This window comes from Mus pahari, chromosome 2 (assembly GCF_900095145.1).
Source record: "Mus pahari chromosome 2, PAHARI_EIJ_v1.1, whole genome shotgun sequence".
Taxonomy (NCBI): Eukaryota; Metazoa; Chordata; class Mammalia; order Rodentia; family Muridae; genus Mus; species Mus pahari.
In genome coordinates this window covers 23,567,380-23,590,318 of record NC_034591.1, presented here as the reverse complement: position 1 = coordinate 23,590,318, position 22,939 = coordinate 23,567,380, and the positions used below count along the sequence as shown (strand labels likewise).

At 39.4% G+C, this 22,939-nt stretch overlaps 1 protein-coding gene across 4 annotated transcripts in view; it reads left to right on the top strand.

The window, feature by feature from the left end:
• Positions 1-22,939, top strand: part of Lmbr1 (limb development membrane protein 1) — a 126,750-nt gene that overhangs the window by 15,358 nt on the left and 88,453 nt on the right. For 3 of the 4 annotated variants that reach the window (XM_029535212.1, XM_021190339.2, XM_021190340.1), the window contains exon 4: positions 5,448-5,587. In XM_029535212.1, coding sequence (XP_029391072.1) covers positions 5,448-5,587 — 140 coding nt within the window. Of the gene's footprint in view, positions 1-5,447; positions 5,588-22,939 lie in introns of those variants that run through there. The other variant, XM_029535213.1, reaches the window with a different exon arrangement.

Genomic DNA, 22,939 nt, shown 5'->3' with positions numbered 1-22,939 from the left:
GATAGCAAACAGTTAAGTTCTTTCTATTAGATTTTCCTTACTGAAATGTGAAATCTGGGGCTGGAGAGATGACTTAGTAGTTAAAAACACTGGCTGCTCTTGCAGAGGATCTGGGTTGGGTTCCCACCATCAACATGATGGCTCACAACCACCCCAACTCCAGTTTCAGAGAATCTTGCAGGGTGACAAGGTTCTCCATGAAAGTGTCAATGTCACCATAAGTGAATAGAGCCAAAAGGAGGGCCTACCAGGAGTGTTGGGAGCTGAGTTGAGGAAGGAGGGTTTCTGAGTGTTGGAACAGTTCAATCCAGAATGGGAAGCTATGCAAATAAGAAGCTATGTATCTGTGTAGAGCTGGGATCAGCATGGGAGGAAATTGGTCCCTTCTAATGGTGAAGAGGCTTGATTAAGGTCAATTGAACCAAAAATTAAGTGAAAAACAACAACAACAATAGCAACAATAAAAAAAAATTGACTTTGAGTTGTTGGTTACCAGTTGGGGAGTGTTATTGTGAACACCTAACAGAAGTAGAACTGCAGTATAAAAGGGAGTGTGGCCATGTGTTTGCACATTCCTCAACTTTGCCTATTACAGTAGTTTGAATATGCTTGACCCAGAGTGTGGCCTTGTTCTAGTAGGTATAGCAGCCTTGTTGGAGGAAGTGTGTCACTGTGGGCATGGACTTTATAGACTCTTGTCCTAGTTGCCTGGAAGTCAGTCTTCTCCTATTTGCTTTTGTACAAGATACAGAACTTTCAGCAACAAAGTCTTCCATATTCCTATTGCTTCCCAAATCCAGTCTGCAAATCTACATTCTTCCAAACAAAAACATGGTCAGGCCTATCACAGCAATATCCCAGTTCTTGGTACCAACTTCTGTCTTAGTTGGGGTTTTACGACTGTGAGCAGACACCATGACCAAGGCAACTCTTATTAGGACAACATTTATTATTATTTTTAAATTGGATATTTTATTTATTTACATTTCAAATGTTATCTCCTTTCCTGGTTTCCTCTCTACAACCCTCCTATCCCCCCCCCCCCACTTACCCTGCTTCTATGAGGGTGGTCCCCCACCCACCCAACCACTCCCACCTTCCTGCCTAGCATTCCTCTACACTGGGGCATCAAACCTTTACAGGACCAAGGGCCTCCCCTCCCACTGATACCAGATAAGGCCCCTTCAGCTCCTTCAGAAAGACAACATTTAATTGGGGCTGGCTTACAGGTTCAGAGGTCAATCCATTATCATCAAGGCAGGAGGTTGGCAGCCTCCAGGCAGGCATGTAGAAGGAGCTGAGAGTTCTACATCTTGTTCCAAAGGCAAAAAGTTGAAGCTGACTTCCAGGCAGCTAGAATGAGGGTCTTCAAGCCCACACACAGTGACACACCAGGACTCTTAAAGACTAATAGAAGGACTGGGTAGTGAAAGGTCCATGTTAATTTTGTATTTTACTTGTACAGAATATAAGAAAGTAAGAATTGCTGGGATATTTTAAAGGAAAAAGTCCTTTAAGGCTTTTCTTACCAAATTGGGGACAATTAAAACATCAAAGTAAGTAATTATTGTAATGGATTTGAAGGTACTGCAAGAGTCCATCCTGATAGAAACCAGTAGATGAATAGATTAGAAATTTGACAAGAATAGGGTTCTCTTATAGTCTCAGTCTCGTCTTCCTATAAAATACTACGTGGAAGTCAGAGTATCTTAAGCGTAGAACAGCCTGGTAGTCACTGCCGTGACCTGGGACCAAGAAGATGGGGTCAGTAGAGAGTCAGTCACCCCAAGTCACCTGTGGCCTGCTGAGAAAATCGCAGAGCTGCAGCTTGTGGACACCAAACTACACTGGTGTGAGACAGAATTCCTCATGGCCACATTCAGCCTGCCTTCTGTAGATGATGAGACAGCAGCCTCTCATTTCATGCCCCTGGCCTTTCAGTTGCCTTTTCCTCCTTTCCAGCTCGTTGTCAGGAGTTGTGTTATTGTTGCGTTCAGTCTGACTTTTCTGACCACTGGCACTGTGGTTTTCCTTGCTCATTGTATCTTCTGCAGTGACTACCACCTTTAGTATAGTATGCAGTTACCTAGTAAGTATTTGCTGTTTCTTGTCTGATGCTCTCATAGCATTATGATGCTTATAGAAGCCCTGTGAAGGCAAAAAAAGGATGTCTGTCTTACTGTTCAAACATGCCAAGTATAGTGCTGGCTCAGAATCCAGTGTTTGTAAATATCTGTTTAGTGTCTGAGCATCACCAAGAGATTCTCTGGATATGTGTGATATGTGCACTAGTAGAAGCCCCTTCCAGTGTTTTTTTTTTTTTTTTTTTTGTGGGTGATCCTGATAATAATACATTCTGATGCTCCCACAGGTTAAGAACCTCTGATCAGAGTGAGTGCTTGAGGGCTGAATTCACAAAGCATGCTTTTTATTGATTATCCAGATAAAGATTGTGACAGTTAGCTGGGCGTGGTGGCGCACGCCTTTAATCCCAGCACTTGGGAGGCAGAGGCAGGCGGATTTCTGAGTTCGAGGCCAGCCTGGTCTACAGAGTGAGTTCCAGGACAGCCAGGACTATACAGAGAAACCCTGTCTCGAAAAACCAAAAAAAAAAAAAAAAAAAATTGTGACAGTTACTTGTCTTATCACTGACAAAATACCAGTCAGGAGCAAAGCTTTATTTTTACTCACAGTCCACGGTGTTGGCAGTGTGTGTTAGTGTTTTGTTACTTGCAGATGGACCAGAAAATAGAGCAAGTATACAGGCTGGATCCAGAGGTGGATGAAACCTAGTGACCTATTTTTGCCAGCCAGGCTGTGCTTCATGGAAACATAGCAATTTTCAAGTGGTACCATAGATTGTGGCTGTGTCCTCAAAACGTAAGCGTGTGGCAACATTTCAGATTCGAGCCAAAAACCGCTTAAGATGATAGTCAGAACATTTTAGTGTGTAGTTAGGAAGGAGGGATTGCTGGAGAAAGGGTATGCGAATTTCAAGAAGGAAGTGCTTATCCATTCGAAATACCCAAGGTCCAGCATTTGAGGTCCTGCTTCTTGTTTGCTACCTGGAAGTGTGTGGCAGGTTTGCTGAAGTAATTTAAGGTGGGTTTGATGCATTTGTCACCACTTCATGAAGCTACTTTACACTGTGACCTAGAGATTATGGTTTTTTGAGATATAGGTGACATTTAGCATTCCAGTGAAGTTTGCATGCCCTTAAGGAGATGGTCACAAATGCCAGATAGTCAAGAAAATATTTTTGTTGTATTACTACTGTAATCATAAAAGGTACAATAGTTGCAAAGATAATATTTTTACTACTCTATTTTAGAAGATGACATTTCTGAAAGGGTGTGTTTTATGGTTGTACTAGCAATGTCTCTCTATACCTTTTCAGCTCAGGGCCTTATTTTAAGGACCCTTCGTCAGTTGAGGGGCTCTTTGTGGGCAGCAGAAGTGTTTTTCTGCTCTCTGGGTAGGTCTATCACAGTAACAGAGTGTGGAGTGGAGGCTCCAATAGCTGTTGAAAAGCAGCATTATAGTAATGATGAGCATATATCCTGGATTTTTTGGGCCACTTGTGACTTGCTGATTTATCCCTTTGTCTCAAAAGTGAACTCCTCTTGTCAGGTCATAGGTTCCAGTATTGGATTTGGAAGTAATGTTTCCTGGTGTGTGGTCAGAGCATTATGGGAGCTAAGAGGAAAGATGAGCTGATTCTCCTGAGAGGAATAAGAAGGTAGGAATTGAGGGACACATGACAGGCAAGTGGCATTTGAGATCTGTCTTGATATTTAGGTATGTTTGCCTTGTGCACTGTTGTAAGAACACCATAGAGTGAAGAGAGCAGTCTGTGGGCAGAGGCCTGGAACTCATAAGATCCACTTGAGGGTTAGGGAGCAGGTGGAGGAGTAAATGTAAGATGAAATGTGGCCTTCTGAGGGGCCTAGTGTGGTGGGATTGCTGTGCAGTCCTTGGGATGGTGAGTATTTGGATTTGACCTTGGTTTTGACATTGGCAGAGGTGATGCTAATCAGGGTGATGGTCCTTTCTGGGCTGGAGTTGGCCACCCAGCTGAGCAACTTTTGAATACTTTTCTAGGACATCTGCTAGATGCTTCTGTGTTTGAGCTGAATTGTGTTTGGAGTGTTCCATTGACCTTCATTAAATAGTTGGCTTTTGATGAACTGAACCCAGGATTTTCCAGGATACTTGTGGCTGTGTAGGTATGCACTTCTGCTATTTGCCACAGGATGGCATTAAATGAGGGGTTACTTGATTAAATGCACGATAGGACATTTACTCTTACTTAAATTTTTTCTTAATTTGTTTTCACATTCTTTCAGTATTAACTTTAACATGACTGATACTCAAGTTTTATCTTTAATGCTAATTAAGTTTCCTTTGCCATTACTGCTGTGTTCTCTGCTGCCTGCCTGCCTGCCTGCCTTCTTTCTTCCTCCCTTCCCCTTCCCATACCCCCTTTCTCTCTCCCCTTCCTCATCCTCCCCTCTTCTTTCTTACTGTGTAGCCCTGGCAGGCCTGACACTCCCTATGTAGACCAGGCTGGCCTTGGACTCAACAGAAATCTACTCTTTTGCCTTGTCATTTACTTTTTAAAAAAATCCTTTGCAGAATTAGGTGTGTGTTATGAAAGAATTTAAAACTTTTCAGAAATGGGTAACTGAGAAGTGAAAGTTCCTCATGATTGTATCTGTCCTATGGGTTGTTATAAATGATGATAGCTTTTGAAGTAACATGTTTCTTGATAATATGTAAGCATTTTTTTGGTGTGAATAGAGAGCCTACTTTGTATTTATTGTCAATATTTTTCTTCAGTTTGTTTTGTTGACTTAATAAATAAAGGTTCTTTTTATATATTGAAGCTGTATTATCTAAGAAGTATTGAAGTAGTGTTTGAAATATTGATTAGCATCGTAGTATTGTTTACTACTACTCTGCTATTTACTGCTATAATTTAAATTTGCTTAATGAGATTATCAGGGGCTGATGAGATGGCTCAGTGTGTTAAGGTATTTTCTGTGTGCGCTTGGACACCCGAGTTCAATATTGGAGTCTTGTGTAAAGGTAGAAGGAGAAAACAGACTCCACACAGTTGTCCTCTGACCTCAGATGTATGCCATAGCACCCCACTCCACTGACTTTATACACAGGCATGCACACACACACACACACACACACACACACACACACGCGCGCGCACGCCCACCAATAGTAATAAAAATTCTTAAAACTGTGCAGCACTCTCTTAAGTATATAGATCTTTTAGGGCCCCTTTTTAGGAATTTGGCCTGGTTGCACTTTGCAGATCTTCTGTATGCTGTTTGTACCTCAGTTGAATCCCTGGAATGGGATTCTTACCTAAGACTCTGGCTGGTGTTCCACGTTCAGTACTTTGCAGTAATGCTGCCTCTCTCCTTTTGCAGGTTGTTTCTGAGCACCTTCACTCTAGCGGTTTCAGCTGGTGCTGTCTTGCTTTTACCCTTCTCAATCATCAGCAATGAGATCCTGCTTGCTTTTCCTCAGAACTACTATATTCAGTGGCTGAATGGCTCCTTGATCCATGGTTAGTATACATTACTTGAGGATTTGATTTTTTTTTCCTGCTGTATAAGTTATAGGGCTCTTAGTTTCCTTTATAAGTTGTAACATCTTCCAGTAAACTATTGTCTTAGTGATGGTTTCTTGCTGTGATAAGATACCATAATTAAAGCAACTTATGGAGGAAAGGGTTTATTTCAGCTTATATTTCCACATCATAGTCTCTACATCACTGAGGGAAGTCAGGGTGGGATCCTGAAGGCACTAGCTAATCTAGAGGCCATGGAGGAGTTCTGCTTACTGGCTTTATTCTCAAAGCTTGCTCAGCCTGTTTTCTTATATACTTGAGTACTACCTGCTTAGGGGTGTCACTGACTATATTAGACTGGGACCGCCCATGTCAGTCACTAATCAAAAAAAAATTCCCCATTTAATGGAGGAATTTTCTTAATTAAGATCCCCTCTTCCCAGATATGTCTAGGTTGTGTCAAGTTGACAAAAAACTAACCAGTACAACTATTGAAGTCCTCAGTGAAGTCAGAAACCAGCTTTTCCTTACCACGCCTAATTGGCTGTCATCCTTTACTTAACCAAGAACCAGTTTTATACTTACTGTAAGTTTTGCGTGTGTGTGTGTGTGTGTGTGTGTGTGTGTGTGTGTGTGTGTGATATGTCAGTTAGCCATGTGAATGTCGTATGAAATAATGTCTCACACTATACCCTTAACCTGGAATTCACTGTGTAGGTCTTGAATTCATGGCAGTTCTCAGCTTCAGCCTTTTGAGTGTGGGATTATAGATATGAGCTATTAGCTTGGGGATTTACTGTGATTTTATTTCAATTAAATGTTTTAGGAAAAGACTTTTTGGTTCATCTGATTATATCAGAGGACTTTAGTTTCTACTGAAGACCCGACAGAGCAGAGGCTATAGTTGCTACTTTGTTTTCTTAGCCATTTTAAAACGTGATAGAATAAAACACATCAAGTGTCAAGTTTAAATTTTAGTGTGATTTAAAAAGTAATGATGGTAGTTGGGTATGGTGGCACATACTTTTAATCCCTGTGCTGAAAGACAGAGGTATACAAATCTCTGTGAATCTCAGATCATCTAGGACTACATGGAGAGGCCATGTTTCAAAATTAAAAAACAAAAATCAAGGATATAAAACAAACAAATAAACAAAACATGACATAGACCACAAGATCATTTCCCTTCAAGTGATGTAGATCTATAGTGCAACTTCGGCTCATCTGTGTTCTACCACACTTAGGCACTAGTGTCTGTCTCAGGTTGCTGCTTTCTTGAGTAGAATAGATAGTAAAACATACCTTGTAGGCTTGCTCTTAGGAATGTTTCTAATAAAGAATATCTGCCTCTTAACAGGCACTTAGTATGTATGAATTTAGTATGTGTATACTGAACTGTTCTTTTCCAGGACAGTTCTTATGGCTCTTGGGTACATAGGTAGCTTTCTTATTATTCTTCCTGTCCATACTATTTCTATTTTCTTAGTGTTGATTTTTGTGGCTAGTGTTGTTAATTATATCATTACTTACCAGTATTATTAGTATCAAGCTAATTTTATTATGTTTATATAATTTTATAGTTATATGGAAGGTTGGATATATTGTTTATATACACCAAAGGCAGTAAAATTGACACAAATCATTTCCCTTATACCAATGAAGAGGTGTTTTATAATAGTGAATACAGTCTATGAAACAATATCTTGAAGAGTAGTCAGTGACAAGTACTTATTTTTTATTTGTAAAAAATATTTTTTTATTCATCCACTTCCTCCTCTTGGTTCCCAGTCCCAGCCTCCTAAATCCCTCCTCTCACTGCCCCTCAACACTTTCTCAGAGAAGGGAGCCCCTTGAGTACCACCCACCCTGGGGCTAGTCCTAGCAAGACTAGGTATATCCTCTCCCACTGAGGTCCAGTCAGACACTCCAGATGGGGGGAGGAGATCCAATGGCAGGGAACAGAGACAAAGACAGCCCCTATTCCACTTGTTAGAGCACCCACATGAATACCAAGCAGCACATTTACTACAAATGTGTAGGGGGTATAGGCCCAGCTCCTGCATGCTCCCTGGTTGGTAACCCAGGCTCTACGAGCCTCCGTGGTCCCGGGTTAGTTGACTCTTTGGGTCTCCTTAAAGTATCCTTGACACCTCAGTCACTTCTATCCCCCACTCTTCCACAAGACTCTCCAGGCTCTGCCTGATGTTTGGCTATGGGTTTCTGCATTTGCTTCCATCTGCTGCAGGATGAAGCCTCTCCATAGGTTCCTATCTCCAAACATAGCAGAGTACCATTAATGGTGTCAGGGGTTGGCTTTCTCACATGGGATAGGTCTCAAGTTGGGGCAGTCATTGGTTGGCTGTACCCCCAGCCTCTGCTCCATCTTTAACCCTTCATATCTTGTAGGCAAGACAGATTATGGGTTAAAATATGTTTTGGGTGGGTTTATGTCTCCTTCATCCTCTGCAAATCCTGCCTGGCTACAGGAGCTGATCATTTTAGTCTTTATATTCCCCTCTGGTAGGAATCTCAGCTAGGGTCACACCCTTAGGCTCCCTGTATACTTAGGCTCCCAGGTCTCCAGCTAGTCACCAGAGATTCCACCCCACCCCCCAACCCCCTGCCAAAATGCCAATTTCTATTCTCACTCCCAGACCTCATGCCCCCGCCCATACCTGATTGTCATTCCCATTACCCTCCTCACCTTCTCTCCTACTCAGTTTCCTTTCTTCATCTATTTCCTTTGACTACTTAGTTTCCTCTGAGTGAGATTTGCACATCTTCCCTTGGGAACTCCTTATTACCCAGTTACTTTGGGTATGTGGATTATAGCATGGTTGTCCTGCACTTTATGGCTAATGTCCACTTATAAGTGAATAAGTGCCATGTATGTCATTCTGGTTATCCCATGTTCCATCTATTTGCCTGCAGAATTTATGATTTCTTTGTTTTTAATAGCTGAATAGTGTTCCATTGTGTAGAGGCACCACATTTTCTTTATCCATTTTTCTGTTGAGGGACATCTAGGTTATTTCTAGTTTCTGGCTATTACGAATAGAGCTGGTGTGAACATCGCTGAGCAAGTGTACCTGTGGTATAGTGGGGGCACCTTTTGATTATATACCTAGGAGTAGAATAGCTGGGTCTTGAGTCAGAACTATTCCTAGTTTTCTGAGAAACCACCAAACTGGTTTCCAAAATGGTTGTACAAGTTTGCACTCCATCAGCAGTGGAGGAGTGTTCCCTTTACTCCACATCCTCACCAGCATGTGCTGTCACTTGAGTTTTTGATCTTAGCTATTCTTATGATCTAAAAAAGAATCTCAGGGTCATTTTGATTTTTATTTCCCAGATGACTAGGGATATTGAATATTTTTTAAAGTGCTTAGCTGTCATTTGAGAGTTCTGTGGAGAATTCTCTGTTTAGCTCTGTACCCCATTTTTAAATTGGATTATTTGGATTGTTGGTATCTGATTTGAGTTCTTATTTAGATATTCACCCTCTGATGAAGGGCTGGTGAAGATTCTTTCCCAATCAGTAGGCTGCTGTTTTGTCCTATTGATGGTAGTCTTTGCTTTTCAGTTTCATGAGGTCACATTTATCAATTGTTGATCTTGGAGCCTGAACCACTGGTGTTCTGTTTAGGATATTGTCTCCTGTACCAATGAGTTCAGGGCAATCTTGCAAACCAAATTTAAACAATGTCTTTCTTCTAATCCAGCCCTACAGAGGATACTAGAAGGAAGGTAGCTAGATCCACGAAAATATTAGAAATTAATAATTTCACAGCACAACCAAAAGAAGAGGAACACACACACACACACACACACACACACACACACACACACACACATTAATGTCAAAATAACAGGAACCAACAACCATTGGTCATTAATATCTCTCAACATGAATGGATTCAACTGACCAATAAAAAGACACAGGCTAACAGAGTTGCTATGTAAACAGGATCTGTCATTCTGCTGCATACAAGAAACAGACCTCAGCAACAAAGATATATATTACCTCAAAAGGACCCAGGAAGCAAGCCGGAGTAGCCGTTTTAATATACAGTAAAATAGACTTTTCAAGGAAAAATCCCCCAAGATGATATCTCAATCTGAACATCTATGCCACAGATTGAAGAGCATCTACATTCATAAGAGAAACATTACTAAAGCTTAAATCACACATTGAACACCACACATTAATAGTGGGAGACTTCAGCATCCCACTTTCACCAGTGGACATGTCATCGGAACAGAAATTAAACCAGGAAATAATGAAACTAACAAAAGGTATGAATCAAATGAACCTAATAGATATCTATAGAACATTTCACCTAAACACAAAAGAATATACTTTCTTCTCAGCACCTTGTGGGACCTTCTCCAAAATTGAACATGAACTCGGTCACAAAGCAAGGCTTAATAGATACAAAAAGATTGAAATAGTCCCTTGCATTTTATGAGATTGCCATGGATTAAAGCTGGACTTCATCAATAACAGAAACAATAGGAAGCTTACAAACTCATGGAAACTGAACAACCCTCTATTCAATGACCACTGGGTCAAAGGAGAAATAAAGAAATCAGAGACTTTCTAGAATTCAATTAAAATAAAGGCACAACATACCCAGACTTATGGGACACAGTGAAAGCAGTACTAAGAGGAAAGTTCATAGCACTAAATGACTTCATAAAGAAATTGGAGAGTTCTCATACTAATGATTTAAAAGTAAACCTGAAAGCTCCAAGGGGGGGGGGGGAGAAGCAAACACACTCAAGAGTAGATAATCAGGAAATAAACTCAGGGCTGAAGTCAATCCATTAGAAACAAAGAGAACAATACAAAGAATCAACAAAACCAAGAGCTGGTTCTTTGAGAAAAATCAACAAGATAGACAAACTCTTAGCCAAACTAACTAAAAGTCAGAGAAGCAGTATCCAAATTAACAAAAACAGAAATGAAAGGGAGAAGTAACAACAGACACTGAGGAAATTAAAAAAAAAAAAATCATTAGTTCTTACTTCAAAAGCCTATACTCAACACAGCTGGAAAATCTAGATGAAATGGATGATTTTCTAGATAGATACCACTTACCAAAGTTAAATCAAAACCAGGTAAACTCTTTAAATAGTCCTATAATCCTCAAGGAAATAGAAGCAGTTATTAGAAGTCTCCCACACCCAAAAGCCCAGGGCCAGATGGTTTTAGTGCAGAATTCTATCTGACTTCCAAAGAAGAGCTAATACCAATAGTCCTCAAACTATTCCACAAAATAGAAACAGAAAAAACATTGCCAAACTCATTCTATGAGACCATAGTCACCTTGATACATAAACTACACAAAGAAAGAATTTCAGACCAATTTCCCTTGAACATTGATGCCAAAATTCTCAATAAAATACTTACAAACTGAATTCAAGAACACATCAAAGACATTGTACACCATGATCTAGTAGGCTTCATCCTAGGAATGCAGGGATGGTTCAATATACAAAAAGAATCCATCAATGTAATCCCCATATATACAAACTGAAAGAAAAAAAAAACCTAATGATCATCTCATTAGATGCTGAAAAAGTCTTTGACAAAATCCAAACTCCTTCATTTAAAAATAATGAGATCAGAGATACAAAGGTGCATACCTAAACATAATAAAAGCAAATACAGCAATCCAATAGCCAACATCAAATTAAATGGATAGAAACTTAAAGCAATTCCACTAAAATCAGGAATAAGACAAGGCTGCCCACTTTCTTCCTATTCAATATAGTAATTGAAGTTCTGGCTAACACATTAAGACAACTAAAGGAGATCAAGGGGATGCAAATTGGAAAAGAAGAAGTCAAAATATTGTTATCATATCTAGATGCTATGATAGTATACATAATAAGTGACCCCAAAAATTCATCTGGAGAACTCCTGTAGCTAATGAACACCTTCAGCAAAGTGGCTGGATACAAAATTAAATCAGTAGCCCTCATTTACACAAATGATAAACAGACTGAGAGGGAAGTTAGGCAGATAACACCCTTTACAATAGCCACAAATAATATAAAATATCTTGGTGTAAATATAACCAATCAAGTGAGTGACCTATATGACAAGCACTTCAAGTTTCTGAAGAAAGAAATTGAGGAAGATATCAGAAAATGGAAAGACCGTACATGCTCATGAATTATTAGGATTAACAAAGTGGAAATGGCCATCTTACCAAAGGGAATCTATAGATTCAATGTGATTCCCATCACCATTCCAACACAATTTTTTTAAAAAAGATTTATTTATTTATTATATGTAAGTACACTGTAGCTGTCTTCAGACACTCCAGAAGAGGGCATCAGATTTCGTTACGGATGGTTGTGAGCCACCATAAGGTTGACTGGGATTTGAACTCAGGACCTTCGGAAGAGCAGTTGGTGCTCTTAACCACTGAGCCATCTAGCCAGCCCCCCAACACAATTCTTTACAGACCTTGCAAAAGAAATTCACAACTTCATATGGAAAAACAAAAAAAAATTTCAGGATAGCTAAAACAGTCATGAACAATAAAAGAACTTCTGGGAGTATCACCTTGATCTTGATCTCAAGCTGCACTACAGAGTAATAGTAATAAAAACTGCATAGTGTTGGTATAGGAACGGACAAGTTGATCAATGAAATTGAATCCAAGACCCTGAAATAAACCCATACACCTATGAACACTTGATTTTTGACAAAGAAGGCAAAACTGTACAATGGAAACAAAGAAAGCATCTTCAACAAATGGTGCTGGTCTACCTAGATGTAGAAGAATGCAAATAGATTCATATTCATCACTTTGCACAAAATTCAAGTCCAAGTGGATCAAAGACCTCAACCTGATACACACATCAAATGCAACTTGGAGTATTTATTGTTTTTTAAGCTAAAAGATTTTAGACCTTTTATCTAATTTGTGAGCTGCCTTTTGGGGTAAAATAATATTTTTTTTAAAGATTTATTTATTTATTTATTTATTTATTTATTTATTTATTTATTTATTGTTTTGGTTTTTTTAAGACAGGGTTTCTCTGTATAGTCCTGACTGTCCTGGAACTCACTTTGTAGACCAAGCTGGCCTCGAACTCAGAAATCCACCTGCCTCTGCCTCCCGAGTGCTGGGATTAAAGGTGTGTGCCACCACGCCTGGCTAAAATAATCTTCTTTAATAAAAATTCTGTGACTTGCTCATTTGACTTAGAAAAAGTTGTATTCATTGGGTGGTGGTGCTGTATGCCTTTAATCCCAGCACTTGGAGGCAGATCCAGGGGATCTCTAATTTTCAGAACAGCCAGTGTCACTCAGAGAAACCCTGTCTCTAAAAACCACGCTACACTATGCCATGCCACACCACACCATGCCACACACCACAGCGCAGCGCAGCACAGCACAGCACAGCACAGCACAGCACAGCACAGCACAGCACAGCACAGCACACCACACCACACCACACCACACCACACCATCACCAACAAAACCAAAAACAAAAGGCGGAGGTGGTGGAGGAGGGAGGGAGAGGAGGATGGGGGGGGGAGGAGGTGGAGGAGGAGGAGGAGGAGGAGGAGGAGGAGGAGGAGGAGACAATGATGATGATTATGTATCCAAGGTACCTTGTTTGTATTAAATAATTTGGGGTCTCTGGTTGACAGTTGAGAAGTGGAATTACTTCTCCATGTAGCACTGCCTTTACTGATGCTGGCTGCTGGGAAAGCCTCACTGTGTTGGCTGGGAAAGCTGCTTTTTCATTTGCTGTAGTGATATTTGTGTTCAAGCCTCTAGAGAGCAACAGTGAGTCTGAAATGATTATCAGGTTCCTGTGGTTGTTGTGAAATTGAATCCAATTCACGTTGTTCCTCTATAAGTGTCATTCTGTGTGACATAGGAGTAAGCTTGATCTCTTCTGTTTTTGTGAAAGCACAGGAGGCATTACTGTTGAGAAGGTGACTCTTGGTACAAGGAGGGGCAGCCATATTGCCAACTGTAACTTTATTGAGCACATCAATAGTACATACGTACTCTAGAATGAACAGGAATATCAAAACATACAAAGCAGAAAGTGGCATTGGCTTTTTTTTTTGGTAGTACATATATGCACAAGTGTTTATCACACGTGTAATTTGAACTTTTCAAGCACTAAATCTATGCTGATGATTTTTTCTGTTTTTCATAGTCATTGAAAACATTTTAGTGCCTGTATTAGCTCTTATCTTCCTGCTTTCAGGAGTGAGACCACTTGTTTATTCCAGTGACTTCTGACAGCTATGACATGTAGGCTGAGCATTCCCAGGTACAGAGCAGCGTTCTGTCTTCTCAGGACTCTTACTTAACTGTCTTCTGTTGGGTTTCCAGGGGATTTTTCACAGTGACTTGAGTTTCTACAATTTGCATAGATAATTATGATGGAAATCATTAGAGTAATAAGTATCATTGCCAAACTATTTTTTAAAAGTTCTTCTGACAGATGATATAGGTGCCTTTGTTTCTAACATAAACCCAGTAGCATCAAATACTGATATCTTTGTTGCCAAAGTGTGACTAAGAAATAGCTTCTCTAAGGAAAAAAAAAAAACCAAACCAAACCAAACCAAACCAAAACAAAACAAAAAGAAATAGCTTCCCTGATTATCATTAGAAAAATTAGTGATCTTTTAAAATTTATAAACGAATTTAAATTCGTTTATAGACATCTAGTACATATATAATTTGTCATGAATTCCCCCTTTTTGTGTCAAACTATTTGGTCTCTTTAAAACTGAACCCCTATAAATGTTTATTTATAGTTGCTATTTTGATTTTTGATTTTGTATGCTCTTCAGGGATCTGGAGTTTTTATCTTTTTCTATTGACTGGTCTTCTTTTCCCCCTTAAGTTTCTCTTAATTGTTTTTCTGTGAAGAAGATCCTATTCCACCATGAATGTAGCAAACACTAACTTTCTTCTTGTCAGCAGTTTTGTTTGTTTATTCCATCAGGAGTTTACAGAGTAGTTTTGTACCTCACTCTTCAAAGCTCATTGTCTTAGCGCCACCAGCTTATTAGCCCCCTCTTTCAGTGTCTTTAAAATGCTACCTTTTTATTTTAGAAGTTATCCCATGAGGGGCTGTTTCTTGCTTTGGAGTCAGCTAGAACTAGCTTAGAATTCCAGCTTTCTGTTTTACTGTTAGGGACCCTGAACAAACTGTTAAAAATTTTAAGTCAGTGTTTTATCTGAAGAATGACTAGAACAAGAACAAGTTGGTTGTGTTTTTATGTGAGGAGAGTGGATTGTATGTAGATTATAAAGTACCTGCTCACCTAATGACTGCACTGGAGTAAGATGAAGTAAACAGCATAATTTCATGAGCCCACTGGGTGATGACCAGTGTCTGGAGAATGAGGCCCACTGTTTATCCTCAGCTCCCCAGTATCCTTTTGGATTATCTTGTTTTCTTTATCCTCTTCTCTGTTTAAACCTCCTCTGTCCAGGGTCACTTTGGTGAGTATTCCCATGGGATATAGGTATCTTACTTTTTTTGTTATTGTCCTGAGAGGGCTATAGAGCTAGAGCCACCCACATACCTGTAGAAATTGCAAATATAGACTAACTAGACAAGGGGCCCCTCTTCAAGATCAACAAGAACAATTTACAAGAGGGAGCCTTGAGTATTTGGGACACTTCGTCATGGAATCACTTTGTTCTATTAGAGCTCATGCTGGGCCACACATATATCATTTTTATTTGATGATACACAGTACTTTGTGCATGCCTAGCATTTTGGAGTAGGAGCTCAGTCCTAACTCCAAGGTCAAAGTGCTTGGTGAAAGCCCAGTATCGGGCCAAGAGCTGTTTTTCAAAGGCAAGCAGTTATCTGAAGAGCGTAACCTCCACTGTGATTCTTTGATTGAGTATGCCGTACAGTTTAAGCTGGAATGAAGAGGCAGAGGTGTCAAAGTGGCATCATTGGCATAAGTAAAATAGGAATAAAAGGGGGACAGAGAAATTCCTTTGTAGTGTCATCTTTTGTGTCTTGGCACTGTTAATTTTTTATTTTGGAAGTTCCCAAGATCTTACTTTACAGTGACTACTTTTCCGCCATGTATATTTAAAATTAAAAGCTAATAATGGTAAAAATTTGAAAGAGAGGAGAATGATAGAATTAAGTTCTAGTCTTAAATTAAGTCTGGGCATAATAATCCAGTTTTGGAGGTGTTTTGCTCCCCTGGTGCCCAGTGTTTGCTTAAGTTGTGTTTGCTGGTGTGGAGCTATACATTGACAAGTGAAGTGTCCAGCTCGGGTTCAAGCTGTTAAAATGAACCTTGGTGAGCTGGCTAATCTCTGTGAGGACTTTCTTTTGATGCCAATGAATATGTCTTATTAAATAAAAGGGTACTTATAATCATCTGTGCCTCTACGTCACCATTTGTTTTACATCATAAAGATTCACATCCAGGGAGTTTGCTCACTGTTTTTTTTTTTTTTTGTGTGTGTGTGTGAATCTATCAGAGCGACAGAGGCTCTAAGCTCTCCAAACATGAGTTGAATATTGTATTTTGAACTATTTTGTGATACCAGCAGGTGGCAGTAGAAGATAACTCTATGGTAAGCCAGTAATTTGGTCTTGTGTTTGAACCTCCAGCTGAACTGTATTTTGGGGCCGGGCATTGTCTACTGCTTCAGTGGCTTGCTGTGGATACTGACTCTGGCAAACTACTTTTCTTAAGTTTTGCATTCTATTATATTGAAGAATATAATTTTAGTTTTTTGAAGCAGAGAAATTTGACAACTTTTATATTATAAATTAAGGTAAATATATATAATAAAATATGTGTAACGTCAGTAACAATTTTCAATTGTATTAGAATTGTAGAATGCTTTTAAGGGAAAGTTCACAAATTTATTGAGTTTTGAAAAGTTGACAAGCCACTTTGCAATGGTATTGAATGCACACATTTTTTTTTTTTTTTTTTTTTAAAGCCCCCAGAAAGGACTAGCCTTAAAGTCAGTGCCTTGCCTCCACCTCCCAAGTGCTGTCATTAGAGGTGTGCCACCACTCCTGATTCTTAATAGTTTTGGGGGAGTGAGTTTGGGTCCTCATGCCCGTGCAGCAAACACTTCATTGACCATATTAGCTTCCTAGCCCTAGCTTAGTTTTAAATAAGTGAGCTGGTTAACATTATTATTATTATTATTATTATTATTATTATTATTATTATTATTTGATCTGTGAGTTTTTGCCTAAGGCAAATTTTACTTTTTTGACTTTTGGCCTGAAGAGAATAATTTGGATTTTTTTGTTCTGCAAATATATATGTGCACAAATCAATAATAAGAATGAAAAGTCTCAGCTGCGCAGTGGTGGCGCACGCCTTTAATCCCAGCACTTGGGAGGCAGAGGCAGAGGCAGAGGCAGGCGGATTTCTGAGTTCGAGGCCAGCCTGGTCTACAGACTGAGTTCCAGGACAGCCAGGGCTATACAGAGAAACCCTGTCTCAAAGGATGAAAGGTCTCTTTTTTATGCTACAAATGGCAGTTTATTTTCTGTTATGAAAATATAGCAGACATTAGCAGTCATATATTTGTATTTGGTAGTTTTTCTGAGGCTGACATTTGAATGGTGTGGAGAGTGTAGCCTGGCTTGGGTCTCCAGCTCAGTTTATCTTTGTTATTTTCTTCCCTTTTAATGGATTTTATGGGGGAAACATATGTGATACAGAGATCTGGAGATTTAGGCATGTCACAAAGGTGCTTAAATATACACTTATGATTTTTAGAGTACTCTTGTGCTATTTATAGAAGATTTAGGCTATGCAAAGAGGTAGAAAGGAAGAACGCTATACTTTGCTATATTTGTGTTGTTAAATAAGTGTCTCTCTTGGCAATTTATTTTTGTGCTTAGTTTAAAAAATACTTGTTTTATATGTATTCATGCATATGTGTGTGTGTGTGTGTGTGTGTGTGCGCTATGTGTGTGTTGTGTCATGCGTGCTCCTGATCACATAAATGTGAGAGCCAGAGCAGTATACTAGCTGTCTTCCTTTATCATCTTTCATCTTATTTCCTTGAGACAGGGTTTCTCACTGAACTGGAAGTGCAACTGTTTGGGGTGGCTGGGCAGGAAGTGCTTGAGATGCCCCTGTCTCTGTGCCCCAGTGCCTGGCTTCTTGTCTGGGTGCTTGCATTCAAACTCAAGTCCTCATGCTTGTAGAGTAAGTGCACTTACACAGTGAGCCAGTTTCCCAATTCTGCTGAGGTTTTTGTCACTGTTATTTTTAATGTATAGTTTTTAAAAATTTTTAAAATTTTTTATTATAAGCCTTGTTGAGTAAAATTAATGAGAATGGTAAGGAAAGAGTTGAGCTAGTTTCAGCTAGCTTGTTTTGCCTGATTGCTCCTGAATTAGAATTATTTATTATTATATGTGAGTACATTGTAGCTGTCTTCAGACGCTCTAGAAGAGGGCTCATTAAGGATGGTTGTGAGCCACCACATGGTTGGTGGGATTTGAACTCATGACCTTCAGAAGAGCAGTCAGTGCTTCTTAACTGCTGAGCCATCTTTCCAGTGCTCCTCACCCCGTTTTTTAAACATTTGTTTAAAAATTTGGGTGTCGTTTCTCTTCTGTTCTTGATAAGGGCAGAGTTGTAACCCATTTAATAGGAGAAAGTCCATTGATAGAGTTGAAGTCTTTCCAAGGTCATGACAGCTAAACTATGGTAGATGTAAAATGCTTCTCACTCAACTGTTGTAAAAGTGGTTAATCTCCTTTAAATTACTGAGAGGGTGAATATCTGATTTTTGGCCAAGACAATATAGTACACTGGGTATGTAGAATATATATAATATGTTGGGCTATTAAAATTGAATTTATAAAGTGTTTTGATGTGTGTTCACTTATGTATATGTGTGTGGGTGCTGTGTGTACATGTGGAGGTCAGAGGTCGGCCTCAGGTGGTAGTTTTCAAGAACCATCCACTTTGCTTTTTAAAAACAGAATCTTTAATTGACTTGTGTCTCACCTGTTAAGATAGGCTGGCTACTGGCCAGTAAGTCGCCTCCATCTCCCCAGCTCTGGGATTACAAACATATTTCATCCCACCTGCATTGTCATGTGGGTACTAGGGGGCTGATCTCACATCCTAATGCTTGTAAAACAAGCTCATTACCAAAGGAGTTGTTTCCCCAGCTCCTTGAAATTGATTTAAAAAAATTTCCTGCCAGGCGGTTGTGGCTCACGCCTTTATCCCAGCACTTGGGAGGCAGAGGCAGGNGGATTTCTGAGTTCAAGGCCAGCCTGGTCTACAGAGTGAGTTCCAGGATAGCCAGGGCTACACAGAGAAACCCTGTCTCAAAAAACCAAAACCAAACCAAACCCAACCAAAACAAAACTTTCCTGCAGTTTGAAGGTGTTATTTTTTTTAAAGATTTATTTATTATTTGTAATTTATTATATGTGCTTACATATTTATTATATGTAAGTACACTGTAAGCTGTCTTCAGAGGCACCAGAAGAGGGCACCAGATCTCATTACAGATGGTTGTGAGCCACCATGTGGTTGCTGGGATTTGAACTCAGGACCTTTGGAAGAGCAATCAGTGCTCTTCCCCACTGAGCCATCTCGCCAGCCCCTGAAGGTGTTTTAAGGAGGCTTTATGTATGTATGAATGTAAATATGCTTGTATGTATACAACTAAAAAGATAACTGTAGTATTGCTTTGTCCTCTTTAATTGGCTTAATGATTATGGGCTCCGTTAAGCCAATGGACAGACTTAGTGGGCTAATATATCCAATATGGCTGGAATAAAATGTTACTGATGTGTTCTTTTGGTAGATAAAGTAATTAAGTTTATTGATGCCCTTCTCACACAAAATAGTAATTTTGCGATGGCATAGAGTAGGAGAGAGAGAGAGAGAGAGAGAGAGAGAGAGAGAGAGAGAGAGAGAGAGAGAGAGAGAGGCCTGGAGTCCCAGGTGTGTCATTGTGAATTAGGGATTTGTGTGTGAGGGGAATTTATCAAAACTCTTTAAACAAAACTTTTTGCTTTTGGGTGAGAAAATTTTCTCCTACAAATTTCTGTTTCTATGTTATTTTTGGAGTTATTGTAAATATTTTATTTCTGGTTTCTTAACAAGTGGACCATCTATTTTGTGTAAGGATTCTAGTGAGAAAGTGATCTTTGTTGAGTCCATTAGAAGCAGGAGTAGCTGTCCTTTCAGTTTAAAACATTTCTTTGTCTTAAGAAGATAGAAAACATGAATCTTTTCTAAGTAATCTTCCCCAAGAATGAATACCACTAGCAGGCATTGGATATTCATAGGACCCTGGCCCAAGGGAGGCTTGGCAGCTATTCATTGTTATGTCTGAAATCTTATAGCTCCTTGATATCTTCAAAGCTCTGCCTTCAGATGTCATCACACTGAGGACTAGGGTTCCAGTTTGTGAGTTTGGTTACATTTTTGTCCATGATAATTTTTTTGTTAGATATTTTCTTCATTTACATTTCAAATGCTATCCCCAAAGTCACCTATACCACCCCCATGATAATGTTAACAGGCTAGTCTTCCCTCTCATTAATTTATAGATTTAACACAATGCCAGTCAAAATCCCAATAGGCATTTAAAAAAATATTTATTTATTTATATTTATATGAGTACACTGTAGCTGTTTTCAGACACACACCAAAAAAGTGCATTGAATCCCATTGCGGTTGTGAGCTACCATGTGGTTGCTGGGTATTGAACTCAGGACCTCTGGAAGAGTTGCCAGTGCTCTTAACCACTGAGCCATCTCTCCAGTCCCCAATAGATATATTTTTTTTTAATGGAAATTGATAAATTTACCTAAAATTCAGATGAGATTTCAATGAAATTTGGTTTTTTGTTTTTTTTTTTTTGTTTTTTTGAGACAGGGTTTCTCTGTGTAGTCCTGGCTGTCCTGGAACTCAGTCTGTAGACCAGGCTGGCCTCGAACTCAGAAATCCGCCTGCCTCTGCCTCCCAAGTGCTGGGATTAAAGGCATGCTCTACCATCGCCTAGGTTCAATGAATTTTCAATGGTCTGAACAACTTTGAAGAGAACGAGTTTGGAAGACTTTCTACTTAAAGATGCTTTTTAGTCTGTAATGATCAAGACAGTGTGATGACAGCATAAAGACAGAGCCGTATTGAATCTAGTAGGGTACTGAGTCCAAGAACATACATAGATGTATTGCTGATTGACTTTTGACAAAGGAACAAAGATAAAATTTAGTGAGTAAAGGATATTTTTAACAAATAGAATTAGAACAGTTTGATAATCACAGACAAAAATTGACCTTTAGTTTATACCTGGTACCACATGAAGTAGCTTAAAGAATCATACAGGTAAATGTAAAGCCACAAAAGGAATAGAAGCAAACAGGAGAATCTCTGAGACACTGGGCTACACCATCTTGTCTCATACAATACCAACATCAGGATTCATGAAAGAAAAGCTTCATAAATCTGGCTTTGTTACATGTGAACAACTACTCTTTGATTAGAAAAAGAACCCATGGACCAGGAAGGAGAACCTGCAGATCTCATAGCTGTTAAGGAATTTGTTTTCAGGGCATGTGAAGAGCTTTATTTTTCTGGTGAGAATGGAAAATATAACTGACAATTAGGAATATATTGTCAGTTTTCTAAAATACAAAAGCACAGCTCTCATCTTCTGCTATCTTCTGCTGCACACTTACTCAGAATGAAAGCCTGGGTCCATTGCAAAGTCTGGACATACATGGTTAATAACAGCTTCATATGTAATAGCCACAAGGTAGGAGCAACTCAGATGCTGACAGGTGAGACAATTCAATAAGGTCTGTTATGGTCTTTATGGCTGGTTAGTGGTTGGCTGGAGTGGGTAAAGGGATAAAGATAGCAGGAAACACAGATTCTATAGGGGTTTGTGGAAATGTCTGGGGCAAAGATGTGTTCACTATCTGTCAAAGGCCAACACTTGACAAAGCTGTACACTTTTGTATTAGTCAGATTTATGTTGCTGTAATAACATCTGAGGTTGGGACTTTGGAAAGAAGTGTTTGCCTTACTGTTCTGGCAGTTCAGGAGTAGGGGTTCTCCACATGAATGTCCCATTCCTAATCCCCACCTACCAGAGAAGTAGCTAGTTATGTGCTGAATGTACTACAATCGTGGAGTGGCCTCCTTTTACACTGACTTTCTGGGTTTGTTTGTTTGTCTTTGTTCTTGAGACGGGGTTTCTCTGTGTAGCTCTGGCTGTCCTGGAACTCACTCCCTAGACTAGGCTGGCCTGGAACTCAGAAATCCACCAGCCTCTGCCTCCTGAGTGCTGGCATTAAAGGAGTGAGTCACCACCATCTGGCTACAGTGACTTTCTGTAAGAATGAGGATGTATTTCCACAAAAAAAATTATTAATACCTTCACATCACTCTTTAGAAACTAGCCATCTTTCATGAGACCATGCCTCTAAAAGATTCCACTTCTTCAGCATTGCTACACTGGACACCAGGATTCTCAGACTGGGCATGTGGGGTGGCACATTGAAACTGTACCTGAACCAGAACACTCTGTGTAATTTACTGCACAGTGGGGCTATTGAGATGAACATGTTTTAATTCTTTGTACACATCACAATTTCTTTATTTTTCATTGACAATTAAAATTTATTCTAAGGCTGGAGTTGGGAATCCAAATGATGAAGAGCAATTGATGCATTATAGAGCTTGGGTGTGGGAATTTCTCATTATAAAATTACTGTAGAATTACTACTGGAAGTTTAGAGAATTGAATTAATTTGCCCAAAGGTATCTCGACAAACTAGGAAGTGAAGTATAGTTGTTTTCTGGCTTTAGATTTGACATTTCTTTTGTTTTTTCTTTTCTTTTTTTTAAATGAGCTATTTTACTAATTTTAAAACTTAAACATTAAAAAATTGTGTTTTGTCTGCATGTTTATCTATGCACCATGTGTGTGCCTTGTGCCCACAGAATCCAGAGTGTGGGGTGTCTTAGATCTCCTGGCACTAAAGTTATAGATGTTTGTGAGCTACCATGTGGATGGTGGGAATTGAACCTGCGTTCTCTGCAAGAGCAATAAGTGCTCTTAACTGCTGAGCCATCTTTCCAGCCCCGACCTGGCATTTTTGAACCTGAGGTTGATTGTAGAACAAAGGCCCCTTGTCAGAAGGATTGGACGTTGCCCCATAGTGCTTTAGTAGGTTCTTAACAGATAGTTTCTTTTTTAAAATACAGTTTTCCGAAAGGGGTATGTGTCATCTAATTGGACAAAAACTGTTTCCTCTAAGTTGAGTATGATCCTTGACACAATGATATCTTCTTTTTTTTTTT